Raw genomic sequence first — 18,163 nt, forward strand, 5'->3', positions numbered from 1 at the left:
ATGCTCACATAGATGAAATACAAAAATCCTCACCTCAGCACCTTGCAAAGCCTGACCCTGATGAGAACAGAGAGCTGACACAAAATGTGTCCACCTCCCAAGGGAGGCAGTGAGAGCTGAGCTCTCTCTGTACATCCCACAGCAGATGAGCTGCAGCCAGGTCCACAACAGGAGCCACCCCAGGGGCTCCCACGGCCAAACCAGCTCATTCCCCTCACTGAGAAGTGGGGCTGGAAGCTAAAAGCACAAATATATGCAATTATTAAACCCTCCCACTCATGACTCAAACTGATTTGAGTTCCTGGTAATTTGTTACAAGACCCTTTAGTGACAGGATTGTTTAAATGTAGTTTAGTGGTAAAAAACAAATTAATAAAAGTGAACATTTTTGTAGTGGAAGAATAGTTCCAAGTAGGGAATATCTCTGTACAGGTTATGTGGGAAAATAAATACATTGAACTCAAAGCAAGTGCCCCAATACTTCAATAGCTGGTATCTATGGAAGTAGGGAATAGATGAGGAATGCAAAATAAAGCCCTGTTAAGGAAAGGAGCTTCATCCAGTGATGCCGACTATAAAACAATGTAATGGGGGTAGGGAGAAAAGCAACAGCAAGCTTGGGGTTAGTGAGCAACAAACATCTAGAAGCAGCATTCCAAAGTGCTCAAGTAGGTACATATCAACATTCTGATACCTAAAATGCTAATTCTTACTAGGATTCCCTAATTTGTGTTGATGCAAGACCTTCATACACATAGAGTTTCTAAATAGTTTGGAATTCAGTATGTTATGAATATCAGCAATTACAGGATATTTCTCACACTCTCTTTGATAGTTTGGAGTCACCTTCTATATTTGTTAAAATATTTAATGCTATGTATATTGAAAAAATATTATGAGCAATAAATGAATCTAAAAGTTACTGGCAAAACATGGTAATTAACACAAAACTAGCAAGCATCCTCAGGTTTCCGTTGCCAAGACAGATAACCTTCAGAAGTTCACAGGCTTCTATAGAAGCCCAATTCACTGATTCACTGTGAATTAAGAAGAGATTTTTAGAAGTGATGATTTTTTTTTCAGTGTCAGTGAATTACTGGCATATTTAGAGAACATACAACTGACATTTGACTAATGATATACATTTCTTCCTTCTCTTTGAAAGAACGTGCTTCAGTTGTGAAATATTACAAAAGCCTTCCATTAAAGTTGCCTTCTGGTATGTTTTCTTACACTGCATGAATCAAATCTATGTGGATTCTTCTGCTATTTCATGTTTTGTCTGTCTCAAGGGGACAAGGTAGAAAAGGGAGCTGAAGTTGTATCATCATGTGGTTGGTGGCTGTGGCATTAGTTTGCTCTTACTGAATGGGATAAATTCAAAAGTAGCATTTTTGTAAAGTTTAAATCCTGACAATGTGACTGAAATAACCTGTCAGCTTACCAATAGCAAATTCAGGGCTCATGAGTTTGGGAGGGAAGTCAGTGAAGGCAATATTGTCTCAACTCAGCACTAAAATAACAACAAAAATTATAATACTATGAGGTAGGGAATCTTATTTCATTAAAGTAATTAAAGATTCACAGTTCACATCAACACTTTTTTAAACAAAAAAGCACATTTCTTTTTGAACAGGTTATTTATGTGGCCTTAATGTCCTGTCTCTGTTTAGATTATTTCACCTCTATTTTAAAAATGCTATTTTCAAGATCAGGGAATATGTTAAACAGAATTTAGTTGTTTTCCTGTATTTGTTATTTCAAAATTTTAGATGCCAGCTCACTAAGGGTAAGGCTCACATCCTGTACACATACCATCACCTCACTTTCGTAAGGAAGAGGAAGAAGAGATGGGAAATAACCTAGAGTATGCTTCAAGAACTCAAGGAAAGCCTCATGCAGGAAGAGGCCAACTGCTTTCTGTTTCTACCTTATTCCTTTCTAATTTAAACTGTAAATTCTTTAAGAAAAGGGCCATCATGTCTTCACTACACAGCACTGGGCACATGTGAGCACCTCAAGTAGCATCAGCTGCTTCACAGACTCACAGATGAGTGGCAGAGACACGGTGGGATGGACAGGGGCTGCAGCCCCTTGGCACCCTTTACTCCTGGTGAACCAGGGGAGGATGTGCCACTCCTGCTGACACAGGGCAGGACATGTCCCCAGGATCTGCTCCCATGTCCATCCTGCCAAGCACCTGCTGCAGGAGCTCCTGCTTGCATGGGCAGCCCAGCCCTCCCTCCACTGGTGCTCCAGGTGGTACTTGGGAACCAGACAAGGAAAACAACTTGTCAAATCTTTTAATTTCTATGACACTAGAACAGCCAACAGGGTCAAAGGTATCAGAGGAACAGGGCCAAAGATAAACAGCACATTACAGACAGTAAACAAAGCTCCCTATGAATGCAAAACTGTTTCTAGTACAGTTACCAATACTATTATTTTTTAGCTTAAAGTGATAAGCATGTGTGCTTTATGCTTAGAAACCCCACAAATATTACAGCTCTGCAATTGCATTTAATATTGTGCTACCAACACAGAAAAAAAAAGCCAAAAACAGCTCACTTAAAACACTCAGTTTATATCTATTTTTTGGTCTTGTGTGGAATCTAGTTGAAGATGCAAGAATTGATGTGCTTTTTGCCTCGTAAGAAGTGAGGCAGATGTTAATGTTACTAAGATCAGCTGTATATACCTTGAAGGTATAGACCACCTGACTCTACATGAGTCAAAATACTAGGAATGTATTGTCAATATCCATTAATGAATTACCAGTTGCTTGTAATTAAGTGACCATATGCTTCTGTGAAAAGTATACAGTGACCTGTATCTTGCATGCAGTGACAAAGCTTTGCATAAGCACGTCATTTTCAAGGCCAAAGGCGTATTTTAGTGTAGACAGTGCCACAATATCAGCAGTTGATTTTAAAACAAAACACTGTCAGTAGTTGCACAGGGTAGTTCTGAATTTCTCACCCATCCTGGAAACCATACAGCACCTCAACCATCCCACACAGTCCAGTGTAAAGTCCTCCCTAACACAGTCTTAACCCACACATCTGCCTGCAGAATCCAGCAGAAGAGGTGGGGACAGTCAAGGCCCTAACATTTGTTTTGAAAAAGAGTTTTAAAGTCTTGCCTGAAGCTTGGGTGCTTCTGGGCAGGAACTGCCCCTGCTCAGCTGAAGTAATTGCCCAACTCACTTGCAGAAGCCACACACACATTATAATTCACCTTTTTCTGCCTTCTTGGGTCACTGATGCCATGACAAACATCTCTCCAAAGGCACAAAGAGCAAGACCTATGCTGGTTTATTCCTAATATTAATTTCTTCAGAATGTATTAACTGCCTTAGCATTGTAACAAAAATATTTCTATAAAGCTAACTGGCCTCACACACAATTCACCAGTCCCACTAAGACACAAGGACCATTTTGGTCATACAATGACTTGCATGAAAAGGTGGACATATTTCACTGGTTTTTAACTATGATGCCAATCCATAAGGCTACAAGCTCTGAGAACACCTGACCAATGCCCCTAATAATATATGTCCCAATATTTTAAATATAAACTCATTTTAGAACAACTTTTAATTATAGCTCTCTGTTACTGGTTGCAGAACTCTGACTCAGATAAAGATTTCTCACTAAAGTGTCAGCATTAAACAAGAGAAAAGATGCTTGTAAATCTTAGTGAAATCAAGTAATTTTACTTTTTCTTCCAGGGCTTGATACAACACATCAATAGTCAGTTCAATAAACCTTGAAGTTATACTAATCATACACACACAAAAAAAAGTAATTCTCTAGCATCATATTTACTACAGAAATATTTACATTATGCCCCAGTTCAAGTCAGAAAAGGCAGCTGCAAAAAAATAAATCCTCATGTGTACTGGAGCTTGATTTTTGAAGCACTTTAGGGGAAAAAAAAACAAGCAGACATTCACACACACAGCAACAAGGTCTACAGCCCAGAGCAGTCATCTCAGCAGAAGAGTCAAAGAGTTTCTGACACAAAGCTTACCTTACTTTGGAACCACACTGGAAAACAAGTTGTCACCAACTAATGTAAGACCTCCAACTACAGACAGGCAGACTTGTTTTGCAGAAACAGAAAATGAACAGGAAAATTTTCTGGCTCCCTACATGATGGGCACTCACTGGGCATCATAGAAGATTACTTGTAGCTGAGCAGGGCAAAAGTGCAACCAGATTTTGAATACTTACTTGTTTTTGTTTTTTTTTTACTATAAACTGCTTAAAGGATTCCTAAGGCTGCAAGGAAATGCTACAAGAAAGGACATTATCACCCACTGATGCCATCTTGAATCTAAGGCCTCTGAGCAGTTACACTGTAACACTGCAGAAATTCAAACTACCAAGACTGACCACACAAGTTTTACTTACCAAACCACTTATTGTCATCTCTATAATCTCAGAATTTAATTTACGATATCTACACGTATAGGCCTATATACATGTTCATGTGTACATTAAAAAACAGGCTAGTGACAGATAACTGGATTATGCCACTGAACAGAAATCCTGGTAAGTGAAGTATAAATTCAGAGAAATTTACTTCAAATTAAAGATTGCAGAAAACTGCAACTGCAGCCTCGTAGGCCTGTGCTCCTTGCATTGATTCCAGGTACTGCTTACACACAGTAGCTCATCAAGAATTTCACAGGGGGAACTGGGTAGGGGAAGGGACCTCCATGGCACAACAGCTCCCAGAACTGTGAGAGCTGTCACAGGGGGTCTACACAGCTTTTTACAAAGCATACTAGGCTCAGATTTAACACTGAAGTTAATCTTCATTTTGGACTTCTGTAAGACACTGTTTGACCACCAGTAAAGCAAGCTGGCCTTTAGAGCAAAGGACAGAGAGCTGAAAGCACTGGCCTTCTGAGAAAGCTCTGTGACAGCCTACTGCATCCAGCACTGAGGGAACTGTGACCTTTTCTCTTGGGTTGCAATACAGGACGTGACCAAAAGTTTGTATTCTATCACCATCAGCTGAGACCAGGTGAGGCAGTGACCCTTATCTCTGTGGGAGATATTCTGCTAATGGGCCAGCTGTTAAAACCAGGTGGGGCAGTGTTCTTTATCTTTTCACAACCCATCCTTCCTCCAGGAGATATCTTCTTTTAATGGGCCACTGAGTCTCACTGCATGACTGATAAAATTACACCATCCCATTGGAAGATGCTCCAGCCAGGAGGAGGAGCCAAGCCTTTCCTACCAAGATAAAAACTGACATTTGAAACACCAAGGGAGCCCTTTTTCCACTGAATTCCAAAGGAAAACAGAACCTTTCCACATCATCACTGGACCTTTGAAGGAAAACTGCACCTTCTACAGGACCACTGCTCCAACTGAACCACATCTGTCACTGCAGGAGGATGCAGCCACCATTCAATGGGACTGCTGCCAACACCCTGCCTGACGGGGTGTCAGGTTGTATTCTGACTCTGTCAGTGCTTTGGGTTTGTTCTTTGTAGTACTGTATCTCTACTGTAATTTTCCTAGTAAAGAACTGTTATTCCTAATTCCCAAATCTTTGCCTAAAAGCCCCTAAATTTCAAAATTATAATAATTTGGAGGAAAAAAGTTTACATTTTCCATTTCAAAGCAAGTCTTCTACCTTTCTCAGCAAACACCTGTCCTCCAAACCAGACACCTCTCCTGTCCTTTTTAACTCACTCTCAGTAGAGCTGTTTATCTCCTGTCACAGATACTCCTAGTAGTTTACATTTCCAGCAAGGGTCATATTGGTCTTCAAGTGTACGTTTTCTTTTATTTTTTTTAATCAAGTCCCAAAGTTGTTATTTATAGCTGTGTTTGTATAACACAGGAGGTACTGTGCATTCATATGGTAGCAAGTTTCAAAATAAAGATGTGAGACATTCAACAAATAAAAAGGAATGCATTTTTCTCTTCAGCTTCCAGTCTTCAAGGCACCTCCTGCATTAACTTACTGGGAAATAAAGAAGCAGACCAAAAGTTCACTGGAAAGAGAAGAATCTGACACACCTGACTTCCTCAGAAGCACACAGCATCAAAACGAGACAACGCTCGACCCAAACTAACAACTAAAAGCAATACAAAAATGCTGATGAGATGACAGGAATGCCATGAGGTTGATGTTCTCAGCTCTGCTGATTGCAGGTGACTATCATCACAGTGTTTTCTGATGGCCGTTTGCAGAAGGCTTTGTCTCCGAGTCTCTTGGATTGTTTGATAGATGAAGTTTATCTAATCCTGCAAAACATTACAGAATAAAGAAAAATTAAGACTTCCCCCCTTGTTTCATGCACACAGGTATTCAAAAGAACATAGATAATCCAAATTCTACTTTGTGTTTGTGGACTTCACATTTGCTAAAGACCAGAACTGATGTTCTACCTCCTGTAAGAACTGCTTCTGGGAAATTCCCTCAGTATTGTTTAAATGAGAAAATCCATTGAGTAGACAAGCGTGGAAGACAGAATCCTAACTTTCCATTGCTTAAATCACAGATTCAGATGTTAAGAAGCAAGAAAGACTTGCAATAATTTACCCTGTTGCCTACAAAGACCTAAATAATTAGCTAAAATATTTCTTTTAAACTATAACATCTTTTTGCAAATTATCCACTGCTGATCTTAATGTCATTGATGATGACCAGATCACATCTCTAAACTATTTATATGTCTAATTACATTTTTAGGACTATACTATTACTGACTTATCTGTTTCAAGCCATTTGTTCTGATTGCACAATTCTCTATTTTGAGTGCTAATTCAAGTCTCACATCCTGCCCCAGGCAAGCAGTTAAATTACTCTTTTTTGGGGCAGGGGAGATGAGGAAAGATGGCAAATTTAGCTGTATTTTATTCAAAGGAGGTATGATGTCAGTCCTTCCTCGCTTGCTACAGTTTCTCTCTGAAGTCTCCTATCAAGTCTCCAAAATGAAGGATCAAACCCAGAAAGAGTTTCTTATTAATTTAGTGTAGACTACACTGAATGTTTTGCTGAAGTGCCATGAGGTACAAAATTAAATTTCTTGCACTGTTGGAATTGGAATTCCAAAACTGACTGCACTACCAAAAAACAAAAATCTCCTTAATATTTTTATTTGCAGTCCTAATACGCAAATTTTTTGGTCATAGGCCAATTTTGGTTCTCATTCTTTGAATTCCATGGGACAGTTTTTGACAGACATCATTTGTGATGTACAGCAGTGAAAACAAACCCAGTTTGTGTCAGGAACCTGCACATTTCAGTGTTTCTAACTCCCTACTTGTGTCAAATCCAGTGACAATTACCCTACTATGCCTGCATTTTTATGTTTGTTAATCCGCCTTCAACATCTGTAATTTTTTATTAAATACTTGAATTATTTTACAATAATTTTAAACTAATCTTCCATCAGCACTGTGGGAAGTGCTTGGATTTTGTTTCAGCATCACAACTCTGAAAGTGAAAACTAACAGGAGTAACCTGTAGATGATGCAAACTGAATCCTCAGTTACAAAGAAACACTGAAGTTTCACCATTAATCCTCTCAATTTAGCAAATATTACTCTAGGGATCTAAAGATAAGAGCTTTGCTAGTTAGAAATAAGATGAGGCAACAACAATAAAAAAAAAACATTTTAACCTCTTAGTATCAAGTATGTTTCAATCCTTTCAAGATTGAAAGAAATATCAATGAAAGAATCAAGAGGTTAATGAAAGAATCAAGGTCAAGAAATATCAATTCAAAATTCAATCAAATTTTTCATTATATCAGGTTTTACTCAGCCAGTTATTAAGATTCTGTACATTCTGTACAAAAATTTTCTGAATAGATGTTCAAAAAATGTATGACAACAAGGCAGTTAAGAGCTCTGCAAACTATTTTTAAAGAACTAGTAAGTTGCTTTAAACAAAAAAGAAAAAAGCCAACCCACACACAAGCTGAAATTTTAATTTGGAATAACTGCTTATAGCAACGAGAATGTTTCTGGGTTCTCCAAAGACAGAAAATCCACCTGGAGATCAGTAAGTACCACAGGCATATCATTAAAATTAACACTGTACCTTAGTTCGGGAGTCTTCAAAAAACAACATGTTATTCATCCTCTCACCTTAACTTAGAGAAATTTCCACCAAAAAAAAGTATTTTGTGAGCTGTGTCAGAACTTTACCAGTAGCACATCAAGGTGTCAGTGGTGGAGAAAGGGAATGGTCAAGCACACAGTGAATTTTCAGGCTGTGTTACCTAATGCCTTCAGGAGCTCTTCTCGCACAGCAGAAGTGAACTTTCTGACCAGACACAACGTTGTCATGATAGCAAAGAGCAAGTTGTAAGATAACACAATATAGAAGTTCCCCAGCCAGTTGAACCTTCCAAAGTCTCCAAGGAGATCAAATCTGGTGATTCCTGTTAAATTGCACACAAGATTTAGAAGATTGAGATCAAAACGTTCATAACATTTTTCCCAGGAAATGCAAAAATTCCTTTTTATTACATTTACATTTGGATGCAAAATTCTTACAGACAGCACACCAGAAGACACATGGTTAAACACACAAGACAATGTTTGTTGGTCACTATAAAACTGTAAAACACCATTATCAAAATATTTTTTAAATTTCATAGTAAAATGCTTGACTAATAGGAGTTGAATTGTCTATTACAGGTAAGAACTCTTTTTATAATTTCAGTAAATATAAGAAGGAAAAAATCAGTTTTAGTATAAAAACTGCTCAGTTTCTATAAAGTCCTTAATGACTCCAGAAAAGAGTGAAATGCACCTTGAGATTTTTTTTTAAAAATATAGGTAGCAAACAGCCTATGAGAGCCACAACATCTTATAGGTAAACACTAAACCTTTTAAGTCTCCTTCCAGAGCACTGCTTTTGAAACCAAAGTTTAAAGACATCTTTCCAACTGCAGTTTTTCTTCTTGATACACCCACCACTACAGCCATGGAGCATGTGCACAGAAGGAAAAGAGGTTGAAAGATGGTGCTGACAGGTCTCCTTCCCAGGCCACCTCTAACCCTGACACTTGGGCTTTGTGCTGATCAAAGGCCTGTCGATCAGCAATTAAGTGAACAACATTTTTCTGAACCATGGAAACATCTACAAGGTGCAGGGCCCATGGCAGAAGGCAAAAGAGGAAGAACCACAGGCTGTTCTTTGATTAAGTGTCGTGGAGTACTGCACTGAACATATGGCAGAACACTCAGATGACAGCCACATGACCATTGTCTAGGATTCAAAAGCTGTTGTAGTCCCAAAAAACCTTTGGCTCAGAAGATGTCAGAGGGAAGTGTGCCCGCACAACAGTGCAAAAGCAGGAAACTGTCCCAGAACTAAAATGGCAGCAGCAAACGAGGCAATCACAAAGAAACCCTGGCTCTGAAACTTGTAAAAGCCCCTGATTCTCTATCATCTTATTTAGAAAGCGATTTGGGGCTTTTAAAAACTGACTTCCAAAGTGATAATAAATGGAGAGATAGAATTATGGGTCTGCTGCACTTCTTCCAAGGGTAAACCTGCCACTTAGGAATCTCACTGTACCTGGATACCCAAGACCTGCAAGCCAATTACCACAATGTTAAAAGATAAACACATATCTTATGCTCAGCATCAGACATTTAAATTAAAACATGGGAATTAATTAAATTTGGTATCTAAGGAAAAAATACTGAAATGAAAAGAAGTAGTTTCAAAGGATGAAACCAAACAATCACTGATCCAAACAGCAAAAGAGGCAGGGAGAAATACTAAAAAAGCACAGAAGGTCTTAGCACAGAAAGAAGAAACCAGCTGTAAGAATGGTAAAGAGATGAAGGACAATAAACACAGAGCTGCTTTCCCACTTGAAGGCAAACAGTGTCCTCAACATCTCCAAAGCAGCAGTGTTTTAGTCAGACTGTGGAGCCACAAGAAAATTAAGTCAGGTTTGAATGTACAGGTCTCCAAAACTTTAAAGAAAAAGGAACAAAACAGGAAGAGCACTGGAATTGTCTGGAAAAGGAATAACACTCCTTGACACATAAAGGTCCAGAAGAACAGTGAGCAGTGTAATAAGGACAAACAGAAATGAACCCTGACACTTCTGTTGGAGTAGGTGGGAAAATTATTGTCCATAAATTACATTCAATTTCTTTTTACAAACAGAAAGTGTCACTGCTCATCAGAAAAGTGACAGTGTAACAGTCTGTAAACTCATGGGAGAAAAAGGTTGAAAAGGTTTTGATGACTTTCTTTCAGAAGCAGTATCTACTCAGCCCACAGAGAAAAAAAAAAAAACCAAGACTATTAATAACTCTTCGGTAACTGAACAAAAAACTTGCACGTCCAGTGGCACAAATATATACACAAAAAGCTGATTAAAATTTACCAAATAAACTATTAAAGAATTCTTCAGGTTAAAAACACATAGTATGCTTTAAACAGCACACACACAAATTTAAAATTCCCAGTTACTTGCACATAATACTCAAGTGTAGAATTCTAGGAAAACTTCCAAATACTAGAAAGTTGAATTTTCTCTGGAATTCTTTGTTTTTGTATTCTTGACTATTAAGTGCCTTGTTCCCCATTTGTTTCTCTGTGATAAAAAAAAATCTGTTGCTGGTGGGAAACATTTCTGAAGGGCTACTACAAGGCTGAAAAGTTCTGGGAAAATACGAGTTAACTTATTTAAGTAAAGTAACTTAGCTTCAAACTTTCCCGGAGTTCTAGAAGAATGACAGATTAGACACATTCACCACCTACATATCTAATTAGAATGCTATGAAACATGTAAGAAACTATTTCCATTTTTAAAAGTTGAAGAAGGTCAATGTATGTATTAGATAACTTTTGCTTTTTCACCTTTCCCATAAGGATGAAGTCTAGTCTTTTCTGTATAGTCTACAATCTCGCTTTTTTAATAAAGTGAAAAGACTATGAATCTGCTTAACATATTTATTTCTTTTCATCTATTCAGTGCCACAGGGCAGTGGCATGTAGTGCAACACACATTGATATTTCTGCAAAGCACCACATGACTCACTGTACTCTAATACACTCTATTAATCCTGTTTGGACAGCTGTGACTGTGCATTTGTTAGCTGTGTGTTAATTGTTCCATCTTTTTTCTTCTTTTATTTATCTCTATGGCAAACTATTCAGGAATTTCACTTGTTAGTCTGGTTTTTAAGTGAGTTTTACCATTAATCTGTTTCCTATGAGACAACAATGGACCCAGCGTGTACACTTACTGCCACAGAATCTGGTTATTATCAACTGGTAATCTCATGGATCATAAACAATTAATTTTACTTTCTTTTTAACAAGCCTTGAATGCAGTAACTTAGTGGACACAAACTTAAGTTACAATTCTATTCTTAAACAGTGATTTTTCTATGTAACATCTGGCTCCACATGCTAGAACCATTTCACTTCTTAGACCTTTATCATACTGGTTATATTTTAAAACTTAAATATACTTTAAATACTTGAATCATTCTTTTGCATTTTTGTGGAGTTTTACCATAGATTTTTTTAACTAAGTTCTAGAATGCCTATTTTAGGATTCAATAATCCAAAATGCATTACAAAGGGTTTTTCATTTGCTATAGAAATTATTTATAATTTATTAAAACACCTCATGTGTAGATATATATAGCATGAGAATATACAGTATAATTTACTGGAAAATCATCAAGTACTCTTGATTCAAGAGTATTCTCCCTGAAAGGAAAATCAGCTACAGAACTACTGAGCACACACTGCTGGTCTGTGGGCCTGAGCTCAAACTTCTAAGCTTGTACTTAAGACTTGTACAGCCCGAGGTGAAGATTTTTGTTTTGTTCTATTTAATGTTCCCAATGAAATTCACATTAGCTACAAGGATTCTGCACTACTTAAAACATGTAATAGCCTTGCAATTTAACTTCAAGAATTCAAGCTGAAGATTACCTAATTGAAGTGAAGATACAACATGTCTTTCCAACTGGTTAAACAGTTTAACAACTTCAAATGCTACTGCCAATCCTTAACAACAAAATCAGTTCTTCAGTTCTGTTATGGTAGACTCCAAATTGTTAGATTTGAAAAATGAAGTTAAAAAATACAAGCATATTATTGTAGGGGAAATGAAGGTAGTTTGGTATTACTGCTGAATAAAAAACTTATTAAATGAAGAGTTTTTAACTGTTTTTAAAAAGCCATTTGCACTCAGTGTTACCTCAAATTTCAGACACCAAATCCCAAATGCATTTTTTGACAGGAACTAAGCACTTGTTTCACAGTGAACATGAAACTATTTCATACTGCTCTGGGCAATCAGTTTTCCTATCTTTTCATCTCACTATCTCCTGTTTAAGAAGTTGTAAATCTGACCTTCTTAAAATAATATATTCTCTAAAAATGCTTAGCATCTTTTTTGTTTCAGAAAGTATATTCTGCAGTTCATGCACATAGATGTATGTTCAACAGGTCATGTAGAAATGAAGGCCACAGACACCTGCTCTTTCCACTGAAAGTGATGGTAAATAAAATACATACTATGGGAATTTCAGCTACAGGCTCTTCTTTTTCCTTGTATTTTTCAACTCAGTTAAACATCCTTTATGATGATGTTACTTTCATTTCACTTACCCAGTGTCCTTGACATCACTGGCAAAGCAGAGCTCAGCACCAAGATTGAGACACAGTTTCCAATTATCTGTTTGAAAATGACAAACAGCATTTAAATGATAAATGGGATTGCAGAAGGGAACACAATGAAAAATAGTGGTCAAGATGAAAAAGAATTCTTAAAAAGCACATTCTTCAAGTTGAACCTAAAGCAATTTACAGTAACATATTGTTAGTCTTGCTGGCTGCTGTCACTGCTCTCCACATGGTGTTAAACAAGACGAAGATGATCCAAGAAGAAAATCAAATATGTATTGATGTGCTTTTAATCAAAGTGTTATATATGTTCAGATTGAAAATTATTCAAAACAACCCTGTTACAAAGCATCAACTGTTTACTTACTTCCTGTGAATGTTTTATAAAAGAACAATTCCATGGACTTAGAATGGATGACTGATACATCAGCTTAAGCCCTGGATGTAACTGCTTGCAGGATTAGCACTATTTAAAAAATTACAACAAAGAGCTTCCTTTCAATTCAATGCCTGTTGTCTACTTTAAATAATACCAAAAAATTCACAGCTGTTAGATTTTACTCTTGTTCTTGTAAGGCCTTTAAAAAGAGTAATTGAAACTTTCTTTCACAAGGGATCATTTTCTTCAAGTCTAGTTCTATCAGAAGCCAAAAGGATAAAGAAAGAAAAAAAATAGAAAATTTAGAAGTAGGTAGATATTTGTACATTCACTATTTATTTCCACACTATTCCTTGTGTACTGCAAACAATCAATTGGAAATATCAAGAATATTTCAAATCTCTACTACTTATTACTTTAATTATTCTGTGTGCATACCCACTCTCAGTTCCAACAATTTGTAGTAGAAGTATCTTAATCCATTAGTTTAAAAAACTAGAAACAATGAAACATACTGTAAAAATAATACAATTTAAAATCTGTTCCTTGGTTACTGATCACTTCCCCATGTCAGCTGTAGGAATATTTTGCCAAAAACCTAGGCATATTCCTCCAAATTAGGTAACAGCTTTGGTTATTCTAAAGCCAGTGCTAAATTGCAGAAAGTCAGATTAGCTTCAGATTGCAAAATGCTGCTGAATAGCCATCCTCAGTTTCATTATTCAAATTTGAATTACTTACTCTGTATTACTTCTAGCAACCACGTTGTTCAGACCTCAAGCAAGCTCCCTGAAGTACAGTTAACACAATCAAAGTTACTCATTAGCAATAAGTTCCTTTGAAGGAAGTTCTTTCACTTGCTTTTCTATAGCCAGTTAACAAGCTCTGCCATTCCTGGCTTTTTACAAGTGAATGGATGCCATCCAAACTAAACAGAGCACATCCTTTTTCCCACTCATTCAGCATTTTGACAATCTTCCAGTTTGTGTTTACGCAGCTTACAAACAAATACTGATCACTGCAAATGAGCCATTCAGGGCAATTACTGAGAGAGTCAGTTTGTCTTGGGTGGCAAGAAAGACAAGGAAGAGGCCATCCCCATCCTAGACTGTACCTTACCTTTGTCATAGTTGTGTCATCCTTCCTGGGAGTGAAATTCTCAAAAAAACGAAGACTGTAGAAGCCGACGACAGAAGACACCATAAGATAGCTGTGAGAATCAAGGAAAAAAGGATCCTGCAAGGAATGCAAGTTACACTCAAGTTCTCAGCAGTCTCTGAAAAGTCTTAAGAACTAAAGAAAAAAGAAACAAAAACACTTCAAGTGTTTGAGAAGGACTGACCTATCTCTTTCTTCTTTCCAGGCTAGTGTCTTAGTGTATTACCAGTGTCCCAGAAAACTAGACAGAATACTTGTTAACAGACAGGATTCTTTCAGAAAGGATACAAAATCAAAATGATTTCAAGTGCTGCTCCCACAAAGCCAAAGGTGGATAAGGAGGCATTTCCTATTCCAGGTCCCTACAAGGAAAAAGACACTGCACAATTAAGAGACATGCAATGGTTCATAAAGTCAACATCTACCAAGAACAAAACATGTAACATCTTACATGAAACACAGCCTTTTCTCAATTTGTGTTTCAGGGGTGCTCAGATGTCCCACTCCCCAAGTCCCCCCACCTCATGCAATGGCACCAGCAGCTTTCAAACTGCAGTGAAATGTATTGCAGAGACAAAACTACAAACTCCAGATTACTGATCTGCTTTACTGCATCACTGTATCTACACAAAGCCTCTGCACTGGTTTAGGAAGAACTCACTTCAACATGATATGTATTAAATGTTTGTGTGGGCACAGGAATGAAACCTAGAAGCAAAGTCAAGGTCAAGGTTCATTAGTTTCCATGTTATTAAAGCAAAAGCTCTCACTTGCACTTCTGCAAGACCTCCAAAGCTTTACTAAAATTATGAAAATTTTAAGAGAAGATTACTTTACCCCTGATCCCTTTGGCATTGCAGTCTCGTCAACCAACAGGTAAAGAATGTTGAGAGCGACTAAAAGAACTGAAAAGGACTATAAAAAAGTAGAAACAGTCTTGTTATTGAAAAATATTCCACATTTTTTAAATCTACACATTTATTCTCACTAGACTCCATAATGACAAGGGTTTTTTTTTAAACAGTCAAGAAAAGAATATCAAGATTGTTGCATAAACACATCTCCAAAAATTTAAAACTATTCCCTGAAGTAACCAAAGAACTCTTCATACTTTTTTGCTGGGGGAAAAAAAAAAGAAAATTCTTACTGTCTTAATCAGGAGTAATATCATGACAGCTGGATAAACTAAATTCCTTTCCCAAGCAGAAGCTTTTTTCCTCCGTTCTGTTCAGAAGAGAAAAACCATAAGCCTAATACCACAGATCACCTTAGAATAAAGCAAGTAACAATCATTCAGCTATCAATAAGTACACTGTAAATATAAATAACAACAGTATCCTGACCTGAAACACACATCAACAAGTTCATAAGAACACCCAACCCTGTACAGCTGTACAAAGCAATGGCAAAAATATGAAACCTCTCTAGAGAAAGGCTGGGGAGACAGAGACAAGCAGATTTTCCTTAGAGGGATGTTTCCCTGTAACTTTTTTCTTCCCCTAGCACACAGCAGTTCTACAAAGTTTAAAATCTGCTGAATTTACAAATACACTGTTTACATGTATATTTTAGCATGACCTAAAGGGACAGAACAGAATTTTAGATATTTAAACAGTATTGTTCTCTTGAAGGGTAGGAAAGATAGAAGTAACTTCACTGGACATCATTAGCATGTGCAAGGAAACAAAATAAAACACTGAATTTTACAGAAAGAATTTGAACACAAAAAGGACTGTCCTAGGATTAGCCCAAATATTCATAAACATATTATACACAAAAAGTTCCATGCAAACAGTTACAATTTCTCTAAAACAATGTTAAAAATAAGATCCAAATCAGACGCTGTACATAATTTTTTTGTTGAAGGGGTGAAATGATTGATGTAATGTATTTGCAAATGCACAAATATGTTTAAGAACAAACTGGAATCAATCAAGCAACTGCTCCAAACTAAACAGCACCTTAAGATCATTTAGTAAACTACAAGCTACATGAAACACTAGAAAGTTCATTACCTAGATTTGTTTTCTTGCTTTTCACTTTTTCAAGCTCACGTTCCAACTCTACTGTCTGGTATTCCACTGTGGAAGATACACCTTATAAAACAAAAGACATAATTTTCTTTCAGATGTGAATGCAAGGCACACAGTGAAAATTCCAATTTAGGAGGCATCACATTAGCACTTGTGACTTTAAACTGCAGGTGTTTCTTTGAGGTTCTTCAAATAATTCTCAAAAACAGCAGAGTCTACCCAGAAAAGTTCAGCACAGAGGTCTCAGCATAAACTGCTGTGATCTCAGCCTGTTCTGCTGATGCTGAACCTTCAAACAAGACCAATGACCAGTCACAGTGTGACAGACAGGATGTCTCAAATGCCTCATTCTTAAATCCCCGTATGGTTCTTGTACCAAGATGTAAAGTACCCCCAGATGCCCTTCAGGAGGATTATTATTTAGCAAAAGTGGACCTTAGCCTTTAAAGAGGCCAGAGCTCCAGATTCAGCTTCTGCCCCTCCCTCCCTCTCCTCAGCAAGTTCAGTTTCCATACTGCTGACCTGTTTGCTGATGGATCTTCTGCTCACACCAGTCTGCCTGCTCCATCCCTCCATGCCACAACCAGATATTCCCACAAGCACTCCTGAGACCAACCTCTTCTACTTTCCAGTTTACAACATACACATCACTGTTGTGCAACTCCTCATACTTTCTCCTGTACAACAGCTTAGCTCTGACAACCATCATTTTACAGTAATTTCACGAATACAAGCCGCACCAATTTGACTAAGATTTTGCTCCTAAACCGGAAATGCGGCTAATAATCAGGAGCGGCTAATACAACCTCAGAAGTGCCTGCCAGAGTGCTGAGCCGAGCAGCTGCAAAGTCGGCATTTTGCGATTGTTACAAATCGCTACTCTGTTGCACTGCGGGTGGAGCCTGGCTCCCTGTAGGCAGCCCGGGGGGCGGGGAGAGAGGCGGGAGAGCTCTCTTTCCTCCTCTGCCACAGCCCAGGGGAGAGACGGGGGGGGGGCCCGGCGCCGCCATTGCTGCGGCCCGGGGAGGAGAGGGGGGATCCGGGCCGCCCCTACCGCGGCCCGGGGAGGGGGGGGGAAGCCCGCGCCGCCATTGCTGCGGCCCGGGGAGGGGGGGGAAGCGCGCGCCGCCATTGCCGTGGCTCGGGGAGCCGACGGGGTGCTTTGTCCCCGCCCGCCACCGCCGCGGCAGGAGCGGGGAAACTCCGTCCCTGCCTGCCGCCGGCGCCACGGGCGCGGGAAAGCTCCGTCCCCGCCCGCCGCCGCTGCCGTAGGAGCAGGGGAAGCTCCGTCCCTGCCTGCCACCGCGGGGCAGCGCCGACCCGGGGTGACCGAGCCCAGTGGCAGCGGCGGCCGGCCCCGAGCGGCAGCACCGGGCTGGGCCACCTGGCCCCGTCAGCGACCCCTAGTGGGCCGAGCCTGCACAGCCTTAGCTCAGCCAGTAAACCCCGCCCTCCCGCGGTTCTGTTACTAATTGCACGCGGGTCCTTGCTGCGAACGACAAAGCGGCTTATATTCGTGTGCGGCTTATCTATGGACAAAAACCGAAATGTTTGCCAACACCCAGAGATGCGGCTTATAGTCAGTGCGGCTTGTATTCGTGAATTTACTGTAATTCCTTTCTTCCTACTAATTTTCTGCTTAAAAGTTGCTCATCAACTTTTCCTAACCCTATGCAGCCTTAAGGAAACCAAGCCCATTTTCTCTCTCCACTCTTTTTCTCTCCAATCGTCCATTCTCTTCCAACCACTCCTCTTTCCCAGTGCAAGCACATTGGGGTTTCCCTCCTTGATGTCAGTTCCTTTACAAACCCTGCACAGTGTTCAGGCACTGACACAGCTCTGCAATGCTGACCAGAAATTTGTTGTTTCAGTTCCCATCCCATCATTTCTGCTTTAGCTTTCACTCTCTGTAACCACAACCAGGAAATATTCTGCCTGGGATAAG

The 18,163-nt window shown here is 38.9% G+C and overlaps 1 protein-coding gene across 1 annotated transcript in view; it reads right to left on the bottom strand.

Annotated features, from left to right (window-relative positions):
* Positions 1 to 5,525: 5,525 nt before the first annotated feature.
* LMBR1 (limb development membrane protein 1) overlaps positions 5,526 to 18,163 on the bottom strand; it is a 61,672-nt gene continuing 49,034 nt past the window's right edge. The window contains exons 10-17 of the mRNA XM_033078700.1: positions 16,201 to 16,281; positions 15,333 to 15,409; positions 15,023 to 15,100; positions 14,474 to 14,547; positions 14,147 to 14,237; positions 12,634 to 12,700; positions 8,255 to 8,416; positions 5,526 to 6,269 (exon numbers count right to left, since the gene is read on the bottom strand). Coding sequence (XP_032934591.1) covers positions 6,187 to 6,269; positions 8,255 to 8,416; positions 12,634 to 12,700; positions 14,147 to 14,237; positions 14,474 to 14,547; positions 15,023 to 15,100; positions 15,333 to 15,409; positions 16,201 to 16,281 — 713 coding nt within the window. The 3' untranslated portion in view covers positions 5,526 to 6,186. The remainder of the gene's footprint in view (positions 6,270 to 8,254; positions 8,417 to 12,633; positions 12,701 to 14,146; positions 14,238 to 14,473; positions 14,548 to 15,022; positions 15,101 to 15,332; positions 15,410 to 16,200; positions 16,282 to 18,163) is intronic.

The sequence above is a fragment of the Catharus ustulatus genome, chromosome 1, assembly GCF_009819885.2.
Source record: "Catharus ustulatus isolate bCatUst1 chromosome 1, bCatUst1.pri.v2, whole genome shotgun sequence".
Taxonomy (NCBI): Eukaryota; Metazoa; Chordata; class Aves; order Passeriformes; family Turdidae; genus Catharus; species Catharus ustulatus.